Raw genomic sequence first — 16,323 nt, forward strand, 5'->3', positions numbered from 1 at the left:
ATGAAATCTAATACAGCGGGATAGGACGCGTGCCTGCAAATATGGCGGATTACACATAATGCAACACCGCGTGACGTCAACTCCACATTCCCTATTCACAAATGCACAGAAAGCGATCCACAAATGTGTGCAGCGATTCACAAATGCACAGAAAGCGATCCACAAATGCGCAGGAAGCCATTCACATACAAATAAAATACAAATATATATTTATAAAAAAAATTCATTTGCAAATCCCATTTTATTTATTTGTGAATTTCCTTCCTTTTTATGAAATGTCTAACATATATTTATGGTTCGCTTATTGTGCATTTGTGGATTTAAAAAATATTTATGAAACTCTCTATATTTATTTGTGGATCATAGTATATTTATTCAGAAATACGAAACAATTCTGACCCCATATTCATGTTTCAAAAACAGGGCAAGCACAAGGAATGTAGGAGAATGACAGGTCTCAAGGTGCATTTTAAGACTAGTCTCTAAATAAAATCCATATTGCCACCCCCAACCTTTGCAAAGGTAGCTTGGCTGCTTTATAGAAATAACATAAAAAGGAAATCCACATGAATCATACTTTGTTATGTACCATGAGGAATGCCATCATGTAAATGCGCATGTTTAAAATGAACACCAGATCAATGTCTGTGGTTACAGTGGTATAAGCAGAATAATTGACAATGGGCAATTCAATTTATTGTAAAATAATGCACACCCACGGTGCATTATTATTTTGGGTGTGCAATATTTTTGAATAGTTTAATGGCCTGTCGTCAATCATTCATCATTACATGTCATCAAAAAGCTGAAAAATATCAAAATCTACTGATGCGACTCTATCATAATGTAGCCCTATTTCTAAAATCAAGTTATTTGGCTCAGTACTTTACTGACTGTTGTGTATCAATGTCGTTGATCAGGGTCGCTGTCTCATTCAGATTGCAGCAGTCCCAGTCTCATCACTCCACCCATGTCACCTCTCAACCTGGAGACGTCCTCCTTTACCTCCAGCCAGTCTCAGGGTTCCATCAGCACCCTGCCCAGGATCTCCGTCAGCCCTGTGCCCGCGGGAGAACGAAGAAAAGACAGGTACATTGCTGCTGCACCCCCATCCCATCTTTCCATCAGGTTGCCAAGCAACAGCTCTCTCTTATCCATATCCATCAGCCCCAGGAAGCCCTTTATCTGACTTGAAATATTGGAATCTGTTTCTAAAGTGCTCGAATATAAACCGATGAATGAAGATTTGACTTGAATGTCAGTCGTACTTTTTATTACATTTATTTTACTATCTTAATTCAGATATAGTTTAACAGGACATTTGTTAAACTAGGTCACACATTTATGTATTTATTATAAACTCTTTTTTTTCTGACTGCACTCATCTCTTCCCTCTGTGTATGTGTGTCTCTCCGTATGATTTTCACAGTCTGTTTTTCCTCCTAAATCTTTCAGATCTCTGTATCGTAACAGATCCTTTCTGAGAATTCCTCTGGCTGCTAGGCCGAGGTTCTGCTCGCTCAGAAGTCTGAGGTTTGTTCCCTGCACAGGGAATGCCTGATAAACAAATGCGTTTGCTCCAAGTGGCTGGCTGTAGAAATCCCTGCTTCTGTGTGTTTTGTTAGTACTTGGGCTTCGTGTTATGATAATTAGTCTTAACATTTTGGTTAAAGTTTGAATTAGTTTGGCTATGCCAATCTTTGCCGACACTTTCCTGAATATTGAGTCATTCGTTTAGTTTAATTGGGTAATTTTACCTGCTGCTTCTGATTTACCCTTTTGATTAAACTGCTCAGCGTGGGATTCCTCATGAATGTTAAATCACTCTTATGCAGATAAATCTGTTTTTCAAGGTAAATATGCACTCGATGCAAGTTGCGGAAGGGAGACATTTGCATGTTAGTTTGGCTGCTCTTTTCCTGAAAAGATCCAGATTTGCTTGTTACATTTTGGTTAGTTTGATGATGTTGTTAGGGTACTGTAAGCATTTTTACCATGCATATAAAGTCCCTGATACCTCACAAATATAGCTAAAATGGGTGTCCTAAGATAGTCCTAGACTCGTAAAAGTATTTTTTATATTCGACGCGTCTGCACGGGTTGGTGTGTGCGGCAAAAATGACATTATTGTGGAGTGCGCGGTCTTCCGCGTTGGGTGCGTGAGACGCCATTTCTCGTGGAGGTGTGCACGGCAATTTTGCACGCGCCCACAGCTCTGCATCTGAAAATGACCTCGAGGCGATTCTGTCTGAGCAGACAAGCCTGTGACGTATCTCTTTGATCAATCCATTCAAAACAATGTAAATACTATTTATCTGACACTCTTAAAGTAAAGAAACTTTGCCATTTAAAACACAAAATATTTTACATATGATTCAGAATTTTTAGCTTATATTTGTACTGAATGAACCACTGGATGAGGAATAAAATAAAAATCTTAAGATTTCTGTATTGTTTGTTTAGTAAAAACCTTAAGGATTTAATAAAGACATATTTAAGAGATTGTTGTTTTATTCATGTTTTCATATTTATTTATTTATTTATACGTCAACCAGCACCAGGGTTGTTCCAGCGAATTACTTCTTTGTGTTTGTTTTTGTAATCGATTGCTCGCGATGGGCATAAATACATGGAAATGTATTTCAAATACAAATACAAAATACTGTGTCGAAAAATGTATTTAAATACAAATACAAAATACTGTGAGGAAAAATGTATTTAAATACAAATACAGTATTTTGTATTTTGAAAATACATAAAATACATGTGAAATTGGTGATTCTGTGCAAGTATCCCTATTAGGCTGAAATCTATCTGGGTCTATTTCTGAATGCCAAAAAGCATTTAGATGTGTGCAACTACTTAGAAACTTTCATTTTATTTTACGTACCTCTTGCTTTCCCCTGCCCTGTAAAAAATAAAAAACTAGAAAAAAAACTTGGTAACACTTTACTTGAAGGGGTGTGCATAAGACTGACATGACACATTCATAATCATAACATGACACGTGTCATGAACATGAAGAAGACCCCATGCACATCTATGACAACTGCCATTAAGTGTCATTTACTCAATTATGTAACCCCTAATGCAAAGATGACATTGTTTGAGATATCTTTGTTATGACAACCTGACACATAAACCAATACAACACAACTTGTTATAAATTATAAACAATAATTATCAAACGTTAGAAACTACCTAGCTTTGTGGATTAACGTTACATTAAACTGTGATTTAAATGGCATTAAGTGTTAATACTATGTCAAATATTATTAATACTCGGTCAAATAAACATTATGAACTGAAGAATATTCATGATGCTGTTATAAAAACTATTTAACAGCGTATTAACACTTAATGACATTTTAATGACAAATTATATTTGTATCACTGGTAAAAAGTGGTCAGTTTTGTTGTCTTGGTTAATGTCAAGTTGTCATGGCAAGTTATGATGTATGGGTTAAAGCAACACAATGTAGTTTCCATGTAAAAATGACTTACAGCTCCCCCATGTGGTTGAAAAGTGCAACAGTGCCTGGTATCAGACACTCTTCTGCAGGCAGGGGGAGGGGCGGGGCTGTGTTTCCTACCCTCCACCGACATTTTCAGAGTGTGCTTGTAGCAGCTAGGAGGCTGCTCAGGTTACAGCAACAGTACAATTTGTCCAGTTAAAAGTTGTTCCATCACTGAAATAATTTTAGAGACATTATTTAAAGGTAAAAAAAACTACATAGTGTTGCTTTAATGTCAAGTTGTCATAACAAAGACATCTCAAACAATGTCATCTTTGCCATAAAAATGACATAATTGAACAAATGACACTTAGGTTGTTTTCACATATGTTGGTGCGCACCGTGGTGCGGCCTCGGAGCGCACCAAAATACATTGTATCATTTTTCAGTTAGTGCGGTCCGTGTTCACATATATATATTTTTTACTTTACTCGAAATGCCGCACCGTATGCCATGTGACAACGGGCAGCACTGTCATTGGTCTCTGACAGCTCTTACCGTCTCATGACCACCCCCACGTTTCCACGACAACCAGCCTGACAGGGAGAGCGCAGCTATCAAGATGTGAAGATAAACGATGCACGTCTTTGCGAAGTTTCTTTGCTTTAACGCGAAATTTCGTAGCTGTTCTATTAAAGCCTTTCTCACGGAGCCGTTTGCTAAAAAGCCCGTAATGTCACTATATGTGTGTGGAAGACAGCTATGCATTTATAAAATCATCAGCTCAAACGTAAAGGATACAGCGAATCTCTCTGCAACGGACCAGATTGGCTTGTTTGTTGTTAACCCACAATATAACACCCGGCTCAACGTCACAACGGAAGCCCAGTGGCTCAAACATGTGGAGAACTTCCTGTATTTGGTTCGGTCCGAGGTCCGGCAGTGTTCACACCTCAGGTGGGTCGCCCCAGAGTTCGGCGACAGCCGCTCCGAGACCACCTGTTTAGAGCGGTCTCGGAGCGGCCGTTTAGTGCGCACCCGAGTGCGGCTGTTGTGTTCACACTGACCCAAACGCACCGTACTCGGAGCGACACGTCATTTGGGCCGACCTAAACAGTGTATATGTGAAAACACCCTTAATGACAGTTGTCATAAACATCCATAAAATCTCCTTCATATTCATGACACGTGTCATGTTATGATTATGAATGTGTCATGTCAGCCTTATGAACACCCCATCAAGTAAAGTGATGTTTTATAAAAACATCATAAAAACTTTTTCATGTGTCGTCAAAATGACCCACAACCTAATCAGTTTATATGTTAAGAAATCCATGCATTTACAAACGTCTCACGAGACAAATTATTCGGCAAACTAATTCCTCTCATTGCTGCTTTTTGATGGTTTTGAGAACAATTACTCACGAGTTGCCCTCTGTCATTTCACAGAATTATACAATGGAAAGCACGTCAAGCATAAAAGCCTTTTAGGTTTACACAGTTTTTCAATATTTTACTATGTTCTTACCTGATGAATGAATACATGCCTATCTTTTTTCAATACTGTATGTGCACTTAATCTTTGCACAGCATGTCATGAATGTGTTAGCATTTAGCCTAGTCCCATTTATTCCTTAGGATCCAAACAGGGATGAATTCAGAAGCCACCAAACACTTCCATGTTTTCCCTATTTAAAGACTGTTACATAGTTACACAAGTAAGTATGGTGGCACAAAATAAAACGTGATTTTTAAGTGAATAAAAAAAGAGAACTATATTGTATGGCGGAAGAGCACTTAGTTTGCAGCACTTCAACCTCTGGCGCAGTAACATCATCACTCCTGTGAAGTTGTTACTGCGCGCTGAGGTCGAAATGCTGCAAATTATGTGCTCTTCCTCCATGCATTGAAAAAGGATGGTTATGGATTGATTTGTCTAAGTTGAGGTTAGAACATAGTAAAATATAAAAAAATTGTGGTTTTCCTTTAAGTGTATGCCTATTTGTCAGCGTTCCACACTCTGTCTCAGTCGTGCAATATGCAAGTGCAACTGTAGCGTGCAACTGCCTACCAACGTGCAAGTGTGAATTAGAATTTCCTTTTGCGACAGTTATAATAACACAAATCACATCACACCCAATAATTCAATCGCCTTTGCTTTATTTCCCACTACAACATTTCAATTATTGTCCACTAAAAGCTGCACAGATATATTTGCTTACCTGAACTTTGTTGTCTGGTCTGAACTAGTTGATGCATGAAAACAGCACCCTGACTGGTTGACTGGCTCAAAGTATTTTGAGTATTTTAAAAATACAAAAATACTCATCTTAAATGTATTTAAATACAAATTACATTTCATTTTTTTCAAAGGCTTTAAAATACAAAATACTATTTTGTATTTCAAATACGTATTTTAAATACATGTATTTGAAATACTGCCCATCCCTGCGCGTCACCCCCTGACGGTTCAAAGAATAGTGAAACAGCGAGCGCGACAACTTTAAACGCCTCGTCCGTTTGTTGAGACGTGCGCGCGATCGGCAGAGGCTGGTGTTGTGGACCAAAGCGCGAGTATAAACAAACCTTAAACCAAGGAGTCTCCAACTTTTGTGTGGGCAAGGGCTACCACAATGGGTAAAACAATCTGGAGGGCTACTTTTTTGATATAGTCCACCCAAATCTTTTTTACTTATTTTGCTTGTTGATTTTATTTTATTTTACTTGTTGATTTGTTTCATCAGTGTTTTAAATGTTAACATAAATAAAGAAGCTAAGCTAATATAAAAATTATGTAAAATACTAGGGATGCACCGATATGGAAATTTTGGCCGATAACTCTTTATATTTGGGGGCCGATAACCGATATATATATATAGGCCGATAAATATTCATATTATTTTTACAATGAAAAACTCCCAGACCGCAGACATCTTGTCTTTGCGCTAGACTAGCATACTCTTCTTAACTCTTTCACCGCCACCATTTTTCATGATTTTCACAAAAGTTTAATGCCTTCCAGAAAATTTTTTAAATATATAAACATATAATATATAAAATAAAAGAACAGACCCTCTGCTTTCAAACAAAAAAATCAGTTTCATCCTACCTTCATGTGTTCTGTTTTTATCACCTCTCAAATATGTGTAGGTTTCATCAAAAACAGCAAATTTTGAGCAAAAAGCTGAGATAATTCCATTTTTGTGAAGGACTTTTGATAGAGATCAGATGCAGAGCGATCTTTAAAACATACACGGACTTACAGCTGTTTGCCCTAGGGCAATACTTCCGGTTTTTATAAGTTGCGGAAGAGCCAAAATAATCCATCATTTATCGGCTTTCATTTATCTGCCTAATTTTGCTACGGTTAACCCCGGTCAATATGGACATTCCTAGTGCACACACATTCGCAAAGTTTAGTATTCTAATTATGTACAGTTCTGTTTTTATATCACCAAGCTTCACATAATGGGTATCAAAGAGAAATCATTGGTAATTGTTTAATCTATCATCTCTCTTCAGTTCTTATCCTGTGAGTGTGATGGACCGCCAAACGAAAAGAAAGAGATTTCAGCCAAAACAATCACAGATTGACACCCTGAACGAAATTGTGTTGTTTTAAGTTGGGTAGCAGGACAGTGTGATCTTTGTATGCAGGATGTTATTATCTAGATGGCTGACATCACTTACAGGGGCTTTAATTATTTATATTCTCAGGGATGCAGAAATCACTTTCATACTCGGTGTGTTGGCATATTTTTGTATTGACTCATTCATGCAGGTGTAGGGATGTCCCGATCCGATATGCTGGATCGGTATCTGGACCGATCCGGGCTTTTTGGCTGGATCGGACATCGGATCGAGGACCGACAACATGACCGATATGTGTGTTAGCCGTTATTGTTACTGACAAGCTATTAAAAGGACTAAGTGTTATAAAAGCACCATCAACGTTTATGCACTATATTCAAAGTCTTTTAATAGCTTAATAACTCAATAGCTTAGTGTGAAGAAACAAACGCACATTTAAATATATTTAAGTTCACAGAAACACTGTAACTTACTCACAAACTGAGTTAATCCACTGGTGAAGCGAGCGGATGAAACGCGTCATTCACACACACACACACACACACACACACACACACGATAACTGTAGGCTATTTTAAAGATCTGATTTTTTTAAAGTCTCAGTAAGCCGTTGGATAGATGCAATTCACTTTGTCAAGCGGATAATTCCCAAAATAACCATCTGCACACTAAAGCTTTTTTACTATGACAGTTTTACGCAATAAATTTTTTTTTAGCATACTTAATTGATCGCTGCCATGATTAATATTTACTAATGTTCCCTGTAACTTGTAAATCATTTCAAATTATAGATTTTAACCTTTAAAATGATACTAGATGTAGCAGAAAGCACTATACACGTTTAATTACAATAGTATCAGGCCGATATCGGTATCGGCTGATATTCGGAATTCTGGTATGGGAATCAGATTGGAAATGAAAAAGTGGGATTGGGACATCCCTATGCAGGTGTATTTAATTGTTCAAGATAGTAGTATCAGTGTAATATTTTACCTTTCTGGATCTTTTATTGAAATCATTTATGCCACACCATCTGCTTTTTTGCCCTGTATGTGTGTGCCTGTTAAGGAGTTTTAAACTGAAGTTCAGTAAAATTGTTTTGCTGTGCACCCGACTGCATGGACCTCCTCAGTTTCAGTTTTTGGCATCTACCCTGACTAAACTCTCCTGATGAACTTTTGTCTTAAATATTAGTAACATCTGACATTTAAATGCACTTGTTTTTACCTCTGTGACAGACCATTCCTGGAAGAGCCACGTAATGTCATCGTGCACAAAGGGGCAGAGCCTCTCGGCATCTCTATCGTGAGCGGAGAGAACGGAGGAATCTTCGTCTCTAAAGTGACGGGCGGCAGCATTGCACACCAAGCAGGGCTAGAGTATGGAGACCAGCTATTGGAGGTTTGTATTGGCTTTCCCAAAAGCGTTGTTTATGCTAAGCCTTTACTTTATTTTGACCCCACATTTGCATTTCCTTCCTTTAGTATAATGGCATAAACCTGAGGAATGCCACAGAGCAGCAGGCTCGCCTCATCATCGGTCAGCAGTGTGATACCATTACGATCATGGCCCAGTATAATCCGCACATGTACCAACTGGGCAATCACTCTCGCTCCAGGTACAGCCTTGATCCAGTTCCTTGTTATTCAGGTCAGTGCAGATTTCATCACGAAGCTGAATTGGTTGATTTTTTTGCATGTTGTGCCTTAGCTCACGGTTGGAGCCAGTGAGCGCTCAGTCCACTCCTCAGGGCAGCGGAGCCACCACCCCAGATAACCACTCTAATATAGACACCCTCAGTGAACAGGATGAAGGCACGCTCACCCCTTCCTCCAAACAGACCACACCCACCACCAGCCCTCATAGGTTCATCAGGTACTGCACAACATTAGGACAACACACAGGAGCGATTTGCTGCTTTGCTGTCTACTGCACAAGCGAATGATTTAAAATTATGTACTTGGGTAGCAACTCTGTGCATCATAGCCAATCACTGCATCTGTAGATGCCATGTGACTAATCACTCTTGAGTCGCACATTTGCTCTAGAAGTTGACAAGGTTTAGGTCTAGGTGTCGTAATCATAATATCATAATTTTATTTTGAGATATAATTTCAGATTGATTTTATGACCTTACTCATTCAATATTAAAGATATCAAGATTATATTTATAAAAAAATGTCTTTACATTATGTAAGATGATTTTATGTAGAAAACAGTAAATTACAAAAATAACGTTTTTCACAGGCAGGGTAAATGACTTTCTTGCTTAATACACTAGAAAAAAAGATGCACATGATTGAATTAAGTTTTCTTAAATTGAAATTAACATGAAAGGTGGGGTCCATGATCTCTGAAAGCCAATGTTGATATTTGAAATCACTTAAACAAACACGCCCCTACCCCAATAGAATCTGTACCTTTTTTTTATAGACCCGCCCCACACATATGCAACCCAGGCAACGATTTCGGTTAGTAGACACGTCCCTTACTGCTGATTGGCTACAAGTGTGTTTTGGTAGTTGGCCCGACTCTCTTTTCCAAACTTTTTTTCAAAAATCATGTACCCCCCTTTAATTGAGATTCAATTCATAAAAAAAAACTTGATTCAGTCATATTGAACTGGTGTACATACACTGTAAAAAAAACTTGGTTTTGCAAGTATATGTAACCTACTAATTTAAATTTTGACTTGTGAAAAGTTGACATAACTTATAAAAACAAGTTGAAATTGTTTAACTTAAAGGCAGGGTATCTCATTTGATCCAGAAACATTTTTAGTTATGCTGGTTAAAAGTCTCCTCACATCCTGATAGCAATCACTATGTTAAGTTGTTTAAATGTATTTATAGAAATTTATGTCATCTGTGAAAGGCGTAGGACCAAAAAAATGTTCAACCAATCATAGATCTCGGTCCGAACGAACGTTGCCTTTTTTTGTCCCTCATCCGTAAGCATAATTTAATGCCACCGCGCAGCGTGTTTACCCAGATACCATTCGTCATCGGCGCGTTCACGTGCGCTCACCTCCCATCTGTAAACAGCGAAAATGGCAAACTTTTCAGCTGAATTGACAACCTACACAGGAGCCACAAAACGAAAGGCATCTTTTATAACAACAACAGCAAAACCTGCCTGGATCAGCAAAGAGCAAAAACCCAGATGAACATTGGTTAATTTACTGCTTTATCACGAGATGCAAACAGCTGCAGGAGGTAAAGGGTCTGAAAGGGTCGTTACACTGTTTATTTTGGTAAGGTAGGTACGCGATATGTTTGTATTGAGATGGATTCAGATATTCTACTTCGATGAAACATTGTGTTGCTTATGAAATTTGTGTTTGTTTACGGATTAGCGTAACGATATAGTTACTACGTCTACACACAATCGAAAGTGTGCTTTAACTAATTCTCATGTAAACCAGTTGTTTATGTTGGTTATTTTGGTAATGTTATTCACTTTGTACTACAAAGTTTTCTCACTGGTGAATGAGACATGAGATGTGAACGTCTGATCTTTGCGTGTTCATGTGTTTTGAAAGAGGAGTGACTTTGGATGGCGATTTGAAAAGGAGGGTGGGATTGTCATTTCATTGCTAGTCGGCTACCGTTAGCATTTTCAAAATATGATATCCTACCTTTAATTTAAGTTAAATGAACATAAAAATATTTGTTGATTTGACAATATGTTACAGTACAGATCCAACAATATATTATATATATATATATATAATTTAAATGAATTTGTGCCTAAAACAAGCAAGAATGTTGCCAATTGGGTAAGAAAATGGTTCCTTATTTATATTTTTAATTAAATGTTTTTTTTCATAAGTAAACTTATTTCAAGATTTTTTCTTACTTAATTGGAAGATTTTTAGCTTGTTTAAAGCACAGACTCAAATAAAATTTAATAATTTTTGTCTACAAACTAGAATTATTGTCTTCGTCATTTTGCTCATCGAGAAAATGCATCTTGATTAAGAATACAAATATATTCAGATATTTGTACTAAAAACGAGACAAAAGTAAAAAAGTCATGTTTTGCTGTTTGGCTTAGGATAAAAACATCTGGCTTAAATGTAAATGCCAAATCTTAGTAGATAAACTGCCTTTGCATGTAAAATGTCCCTATAATGCCTTAAAATGCTGCCTACATTAGTAGGTTTACTATTTCTTAAACAAAGCAAGGGTATGAAAGTACAAAATCTGCTGCCCCTCAATTTGTTTCTGTGTTGTTCACTTAGAAAATCACCAGACAGCTCCAAGAAACTTCCAGAGCCTCGACTGGTAACAGTGAGGAAGACTCAGGTTGAGTTGGGGATTCAGCTTTGTGGAGGAAACCTACGGGGTATTTTTGTGGAAGGACTTGAAGAGGACAGTCCTATCAGAGGTGCAGATGGTCTCATGCCGGGAGACTTGATACTAGAGGTAAAACAAACTACTGTTTTGTTCTCTTTCATTCTTAGGGGGCTACTACAGTATCTATACGCACAACCGGCGCAACGTCATAGAATGTCTCTGAACAGGTTCACGCCCACTTTTGGGGGAAAACAGACTATACGTTCCATTGGCTTCCATTCAAAATAGCGGAACAAAGCAACCTTCGTACACAGCCGGCAGGTGTAAATAACTTATGAAATCACTCAGATTAAACATGTTGAGGAATTATCTGTCCACCCTGCCTGCCATAGAGCGCGAAAGACAAACCAACACATTCAATTCGGTCAATACAAAAACATGTCTCCTTCACTCTCACAGCATCAAATCTGTGCAACAATGCTCCCTATTGGCCAGAGGTGCTTTACCCGGACATTTTACTCGTACCTCAACGAGTCAACAGGGAAGCAAGTGAATGATTTTACTTCGTATTTGAAAGTTACTTCGTATTTATATGTCTTTATATTTAGAGTATTGAGTGCACTTTTCCGTCGAGTCACACAACTAACTGGCTTAGCGATAGTTCCAGCTATCACTGGATGGCGTTGTTACACAAATTTGACGCTGTGAGAATGAAAGGGACATGTCTCCACATTGACCAAACTAAATGTGTCAATGTATCTCTCGGGCTCCACGGCGGGCAGGGGGGACAGATAATTACTCAACATGTTTAATCTGAGTGGTTTCATAAGTTATTTACGCCTGCCGGCTGTGTAAAAACGTTGCTTTGTTCCGCTATTTTGAATGGAAGCCAATGGAAGGGCTGCTTTTCTATCACCCAAAAAGGGGCGGTGACGAAATTTACAGTCAAGTTCCCGGATGTGCCGGTAGTCCGTATAGAAAAAGTTAAGAATGCTGATCTTTGTAGGACAAATTACAAAGTCGACAGCCTTTAAAGACTTCTTAGTAGGAGGTTTAGCTAATGTTGTATATTTTCACATAGCAAGTTAATCCCAGAAAATTCCTATTAAATTGCCAGTATGACTGCTATGTGAACGCAATCATGTCAATTGATGCTGGAATCACTTCCGTAATGGGGACCTAGAAATATTGCTGTAACATTTACGTAAACGCACGAATCTATACTTCAAACGGATCTATACTTACTAGCTTTTGTAATAAGAATCTTTGCATTGGCACTGTTGCAAAGATTTTACTTAAGCTAAGTGTAATTTTTCTTGATGTCCATTTCTACTTCACCCACTGGCTGTTTTGTTCTCTAATTAAATGCATGCATCTCTTACTGTGTTTTTTATTGATCCGTTTTGGCTTCTTTCCTTCATTGTGCTTGAGTGTTATTGAGTGTTGTGTGAAGACTGGTGAATTGGAAATATCCCATTCCTGGCATGAATGATTAGACCTGTGCCAGGGCAAGGCAACAGCAGTTATTTGTTTCTTTTATATGAAGCACAGAAGCCATGCTGTCTTTGCCAAAAGTAATATCAGTTCTTAAATAGAAATCGATCAGAAACTCTTAAATGTAATGTTTGTGTGCTTTTTATGTTCTCCTGCCTTTCTCTGTGTAGTATAGAGAAATGCAATGTTTACAGTGGAGAGCAAATGGCTCTTTTCCATTGCATAGGTCAGGTCATGTCAGTTTACCTTACTTGGTTAGCTTGGTTAGCTTTCTATTGAGTTTAGTACCACCTCAAAGCGGGAGGGATTATAGGCGTGTCTTTATATTTGCGCTGCCTAATGCTGTGACGTCATACAAAAAGTTGGAGCGAGCATCATTGGAATGCAGTGTTTCCCATAAATGTATTTGTTTGTCAGTCTGTCACAAAATTTAAATTTACCACCACAAATAGATGTTTGCCCATCATGTTTATCTCACATGATCGTTTCTGTACAATCACCCATGGCGTAGTTTTTTGCCGCCAAAAACTGTAAGGAAAACACTGGTATGGTGTTCCTGATTCTGAGCCTGTGGATGTTTTTCACCACTAAATGGGAGTTTGGGAACTTACAACACAGACGACAACACGTTTACTCAAGACAGCGCAAGCACGAAGGTAAAAGCTAATCTTTTTAGCAATGATGCTTGTAGTGATGATTCTCTCAGACCAATCAGTGATCTACAGTATCAGCTCGCTTGGAACCCCAACCAAGGTGGTACTAAAAAAGTATCAGGTACTATATTCCTGACCCAGTGGAAAAGTCCCCAAAAGTAAGCTGACACGACTCAACCCCTGGGGTACTATGCAGTAGAAAAGTGCCATAACAAGTGGCGCTTTTCCATTGCATAGTACCCCACGGTTTGGTTTAGTTTGGGTCGGGTCTGCTTACTTTTGGGAGCTTTTCCATTAGGTGCAGTACGTGGTACCCGATGCTTTTTTCGTACCACCTCGGTTGGGGTTCCAAGCGACCCGAGCTGATACCAAACGTGACGCGCAAACACAGTAGATCACTGATTGGTCTGAAAGAAACGTCACTAACAGCGTCATCGTTAGCTTTACCTTTAGTGCTAGCTTGCGCCGTCTCGAGCAAACATGCCGCCATCCGTGCTCTGCTTGCTATAAGTTCCCAAACTCCCACCCAGCAATGAAAAACATCCACACGCCGAGAATCAGGGACACCATAACAGTCCCCTCCAGACTTGCAGTTTGTGGGGTGAAGAGCACATCAGCATTATAATTATGCTTAAATGCAACCTCAGTGAGGCTCAGCGGAGCGCCGTCGGCTGACGCCTCGGGCGCCTGAACAGAAACCGTCATGTGATACAGAGGTAGTGATAAACGCGATGTGCAAACATCTATTTGTACTGGCCAATTATTTTAATTTTGTGGCGACTGAAAAATTAATGTATGGGAATATACAACGATGCTCTCCTCTCACTTGTATGATGCCACAGCTGTGGGCAGCGCAGATGTGGCGACACGCCTATAGTCCCTCCCACTGCGAAGTGATACTAAACTCAATGGAAAAGCTAACCACGCCAAAGTGAGGTGAGCTGACCCGACTCAAACTAAACTAAACCGTGGGGTACTATGCAATGGAAAAGCGCCAAAAGGCTCTTTTTGCAAGCGGACGCAAAAAGTTTCTCAGGGGAACGCAAAAGGTTTCTTAGCTTAGCAAAGCTGACGTATTCCTGTGGGCGGAGTTTAGTCAGAAACTCTTATTTTGACGTCATTTAACCAATATGTAAAGGGATACAGTTCGCTCTAGGCTTTGAAAGGGGAATTCTGTTAAAGAAAATATATTGCCTGGCAGTGAACTTTGAGCATTATCATTTTGCAGGTATTATTTATGCTCTAACAGCAACATTACACACTAACTAAAGTTTGAAAAATGGGATCAGGAAAAACGTGACTTTTAATAATATTAAGTGATGCAGAAATTATACACCTCACCTTTAAAGTTCAAGCTAGCAAAGTGAATGTTTCTTTTACCCACTTTTAAATCGAGACATTTCAGCATAATTGCAGTTTAACCATCAATTTCTCACTTGTCTCTCTTCATCCAGTACGGCTCAGTTCATATGAAGAATAAAACAGTAGAGGAAGCCTATCTGGAAATGCTAAAGCCAGCAGAAACGGTCACGTTTAGAGTCCAGCATCGTCTAGATGAGTTCAACCAGGTGAAAGACACTCCTGGAGACGGATTCTATATCAGGTACAACATGCTCTCATTACAACACATCTGTATTTGACATACTGTACACGTGCACACATGATTTCCCTATAAGAAAATGTCAGTACTATGCAGTGCACTAAATTTGGTTATGCATGGCAATCTTTTAATCTCTTTAATTATGTTTAAGACAGAGGGTGAGATACTGCGTCTCGTGGTCAAGATTGTATCACCAAAACTACATAATTTGTGTTCAATAATAGCAGTCATGGTAATTAGGTGGTCGAGACTCGAGACAGAGATGCATTGTGCTGCACAGTGGAAAAAGATTAATGGAAATGGGCTGGTCAGGAATAGCCGTGTTTGTCTTTGCAAATGAAATTCTGTGGCCCGCAGCTGTCGCAGGCTCTTTTGCCTGCCTGCGCTCCTATGATGTCACCCGCAGTAAATAATCTCCGTCAATCCGCGTGTCAGGGATGAGGAGTTATGGACGGGTGCTAAAAGCCACTATCGCTTTGTCCCTCCCTCTTCTGAATTTTTCATTCCTCTGTCTTTGCTCTCTTTTTCTTTGTCTCCTGCAGTCTTTCAGTTTGTCTCGTATTACCTCATTCCTGCAGATGTGACAATCTTGTCCTCATGTATTATGCTGTCACATGTTCAATTATTCATTTTCTCCACAGAGCACTTTATGACCGAGTTGCTGAGACCGAGCTCGACCTCTCTTTTAAGAAAGATGACATCCTTTATGTCGACGATACTCTACCGAACGGCAACTTTGGCACATGGATGGCCTGGCAACTTGACGAAAATGCACAGAAAATTCAAAGAGGGCAGATTCCTAGTAAATATATGTGAGTCACATACGTACTGTATGTCCTATTTAAAGGGAAAGTTCACCCAAAAAAGTACAATTCTGTCATCGTTTACTCACTCTCATGTTGTTACAAACCTGTATAAATGTCTTTGTTCAGATGAACACGAGAAGATATTTTGAGAAATGTTTGTAAACTGTTCATGAGCCTCATTCACTTCCATAGTATTCCTACTTTGAAAGTGAATTGGGCTCATGGTTACAAACATTCCTCAAAATATCTTCCTTCATGTTTATCAAAACAAAGAAATTTATACAGGTTTGTAATAACATGAGAGTGATTAAATGATGACGCGATAATTTTCCAGCGTAATAATAAAGGACTCTTTGGTTATTTTTGAGTGCGATGCTAATGGTCTAATCAGATTCAATGGATTGTGCTAAGCTATCCTAAAAGTGG

At 38.8% G+C, this 16,323-nt stretch overlaps 1 protein-coding gene across 4 annotated transcripts in view; it reads left to right on the forward strand.

Moving 5' to 3' along the window:
• The window catches only part of dlg5a (discs, large homolog 5a (Drosophila)), an 88,487-nt gene that overhangs the window by 61,792 nt on the left and 10,372 nt on the right, over window positions 1-16,323 (forward strand). For 2 of the 4 annotated variants that reach the window (XM_073873043.1, XM_073873044.1), the window contains exons 21-28: window positions 921-1,089; window positions 1,456-1,533; window positions 8,285-8,447; window positions 8,531-8,664; window positions 8,757-8,921; window positions 11,290-11,473; window positions 14,946-15,094; window positions 15,733-15,903. In XM_073873043.1, coding sequence (XP_073729144.1) covers window positions 921-1,089; window positions 1,456-1,533; window positions 8,285-8,447; window positions 8,531-8,664; window positions 8,757-8,921; window positions 11,290-11,473; window positions 14,946-15,094; window positions 15,733-15,903 — 1,213 coding nt within the window. The remainder of the gene's footprint in view (window positions 1-920; window positions 1,090-1,455; window positions 1,534-8,284; window positions 8,448-8,530; window positions 8,665-8,756; window positions 8,922-11,289; window positions 11,474-14,945; window positions 15,095-15,732; window positions 15,904-16,323) is intronic. The other 2 variants (XM_073873045.1, XM_073873046.1) reach the window with 2 other exon arrangements.

Source organism: Misgurnus anguillicaudatus, chromosome 11, assembly GCF_027580225.2.
Source record: "Misgurnus anguillicaudatus chromosome 11, ASM2758022v2, whole genome shotgun sequence".
NCBI classification, from domain to species: domain Eukaryota; kingdom Metazoa; phylum Chordata; class Actinopteri; order Cypriniformes; family Cobitidae; genus Misgurnus; species Misgurnus anguillicaudatus.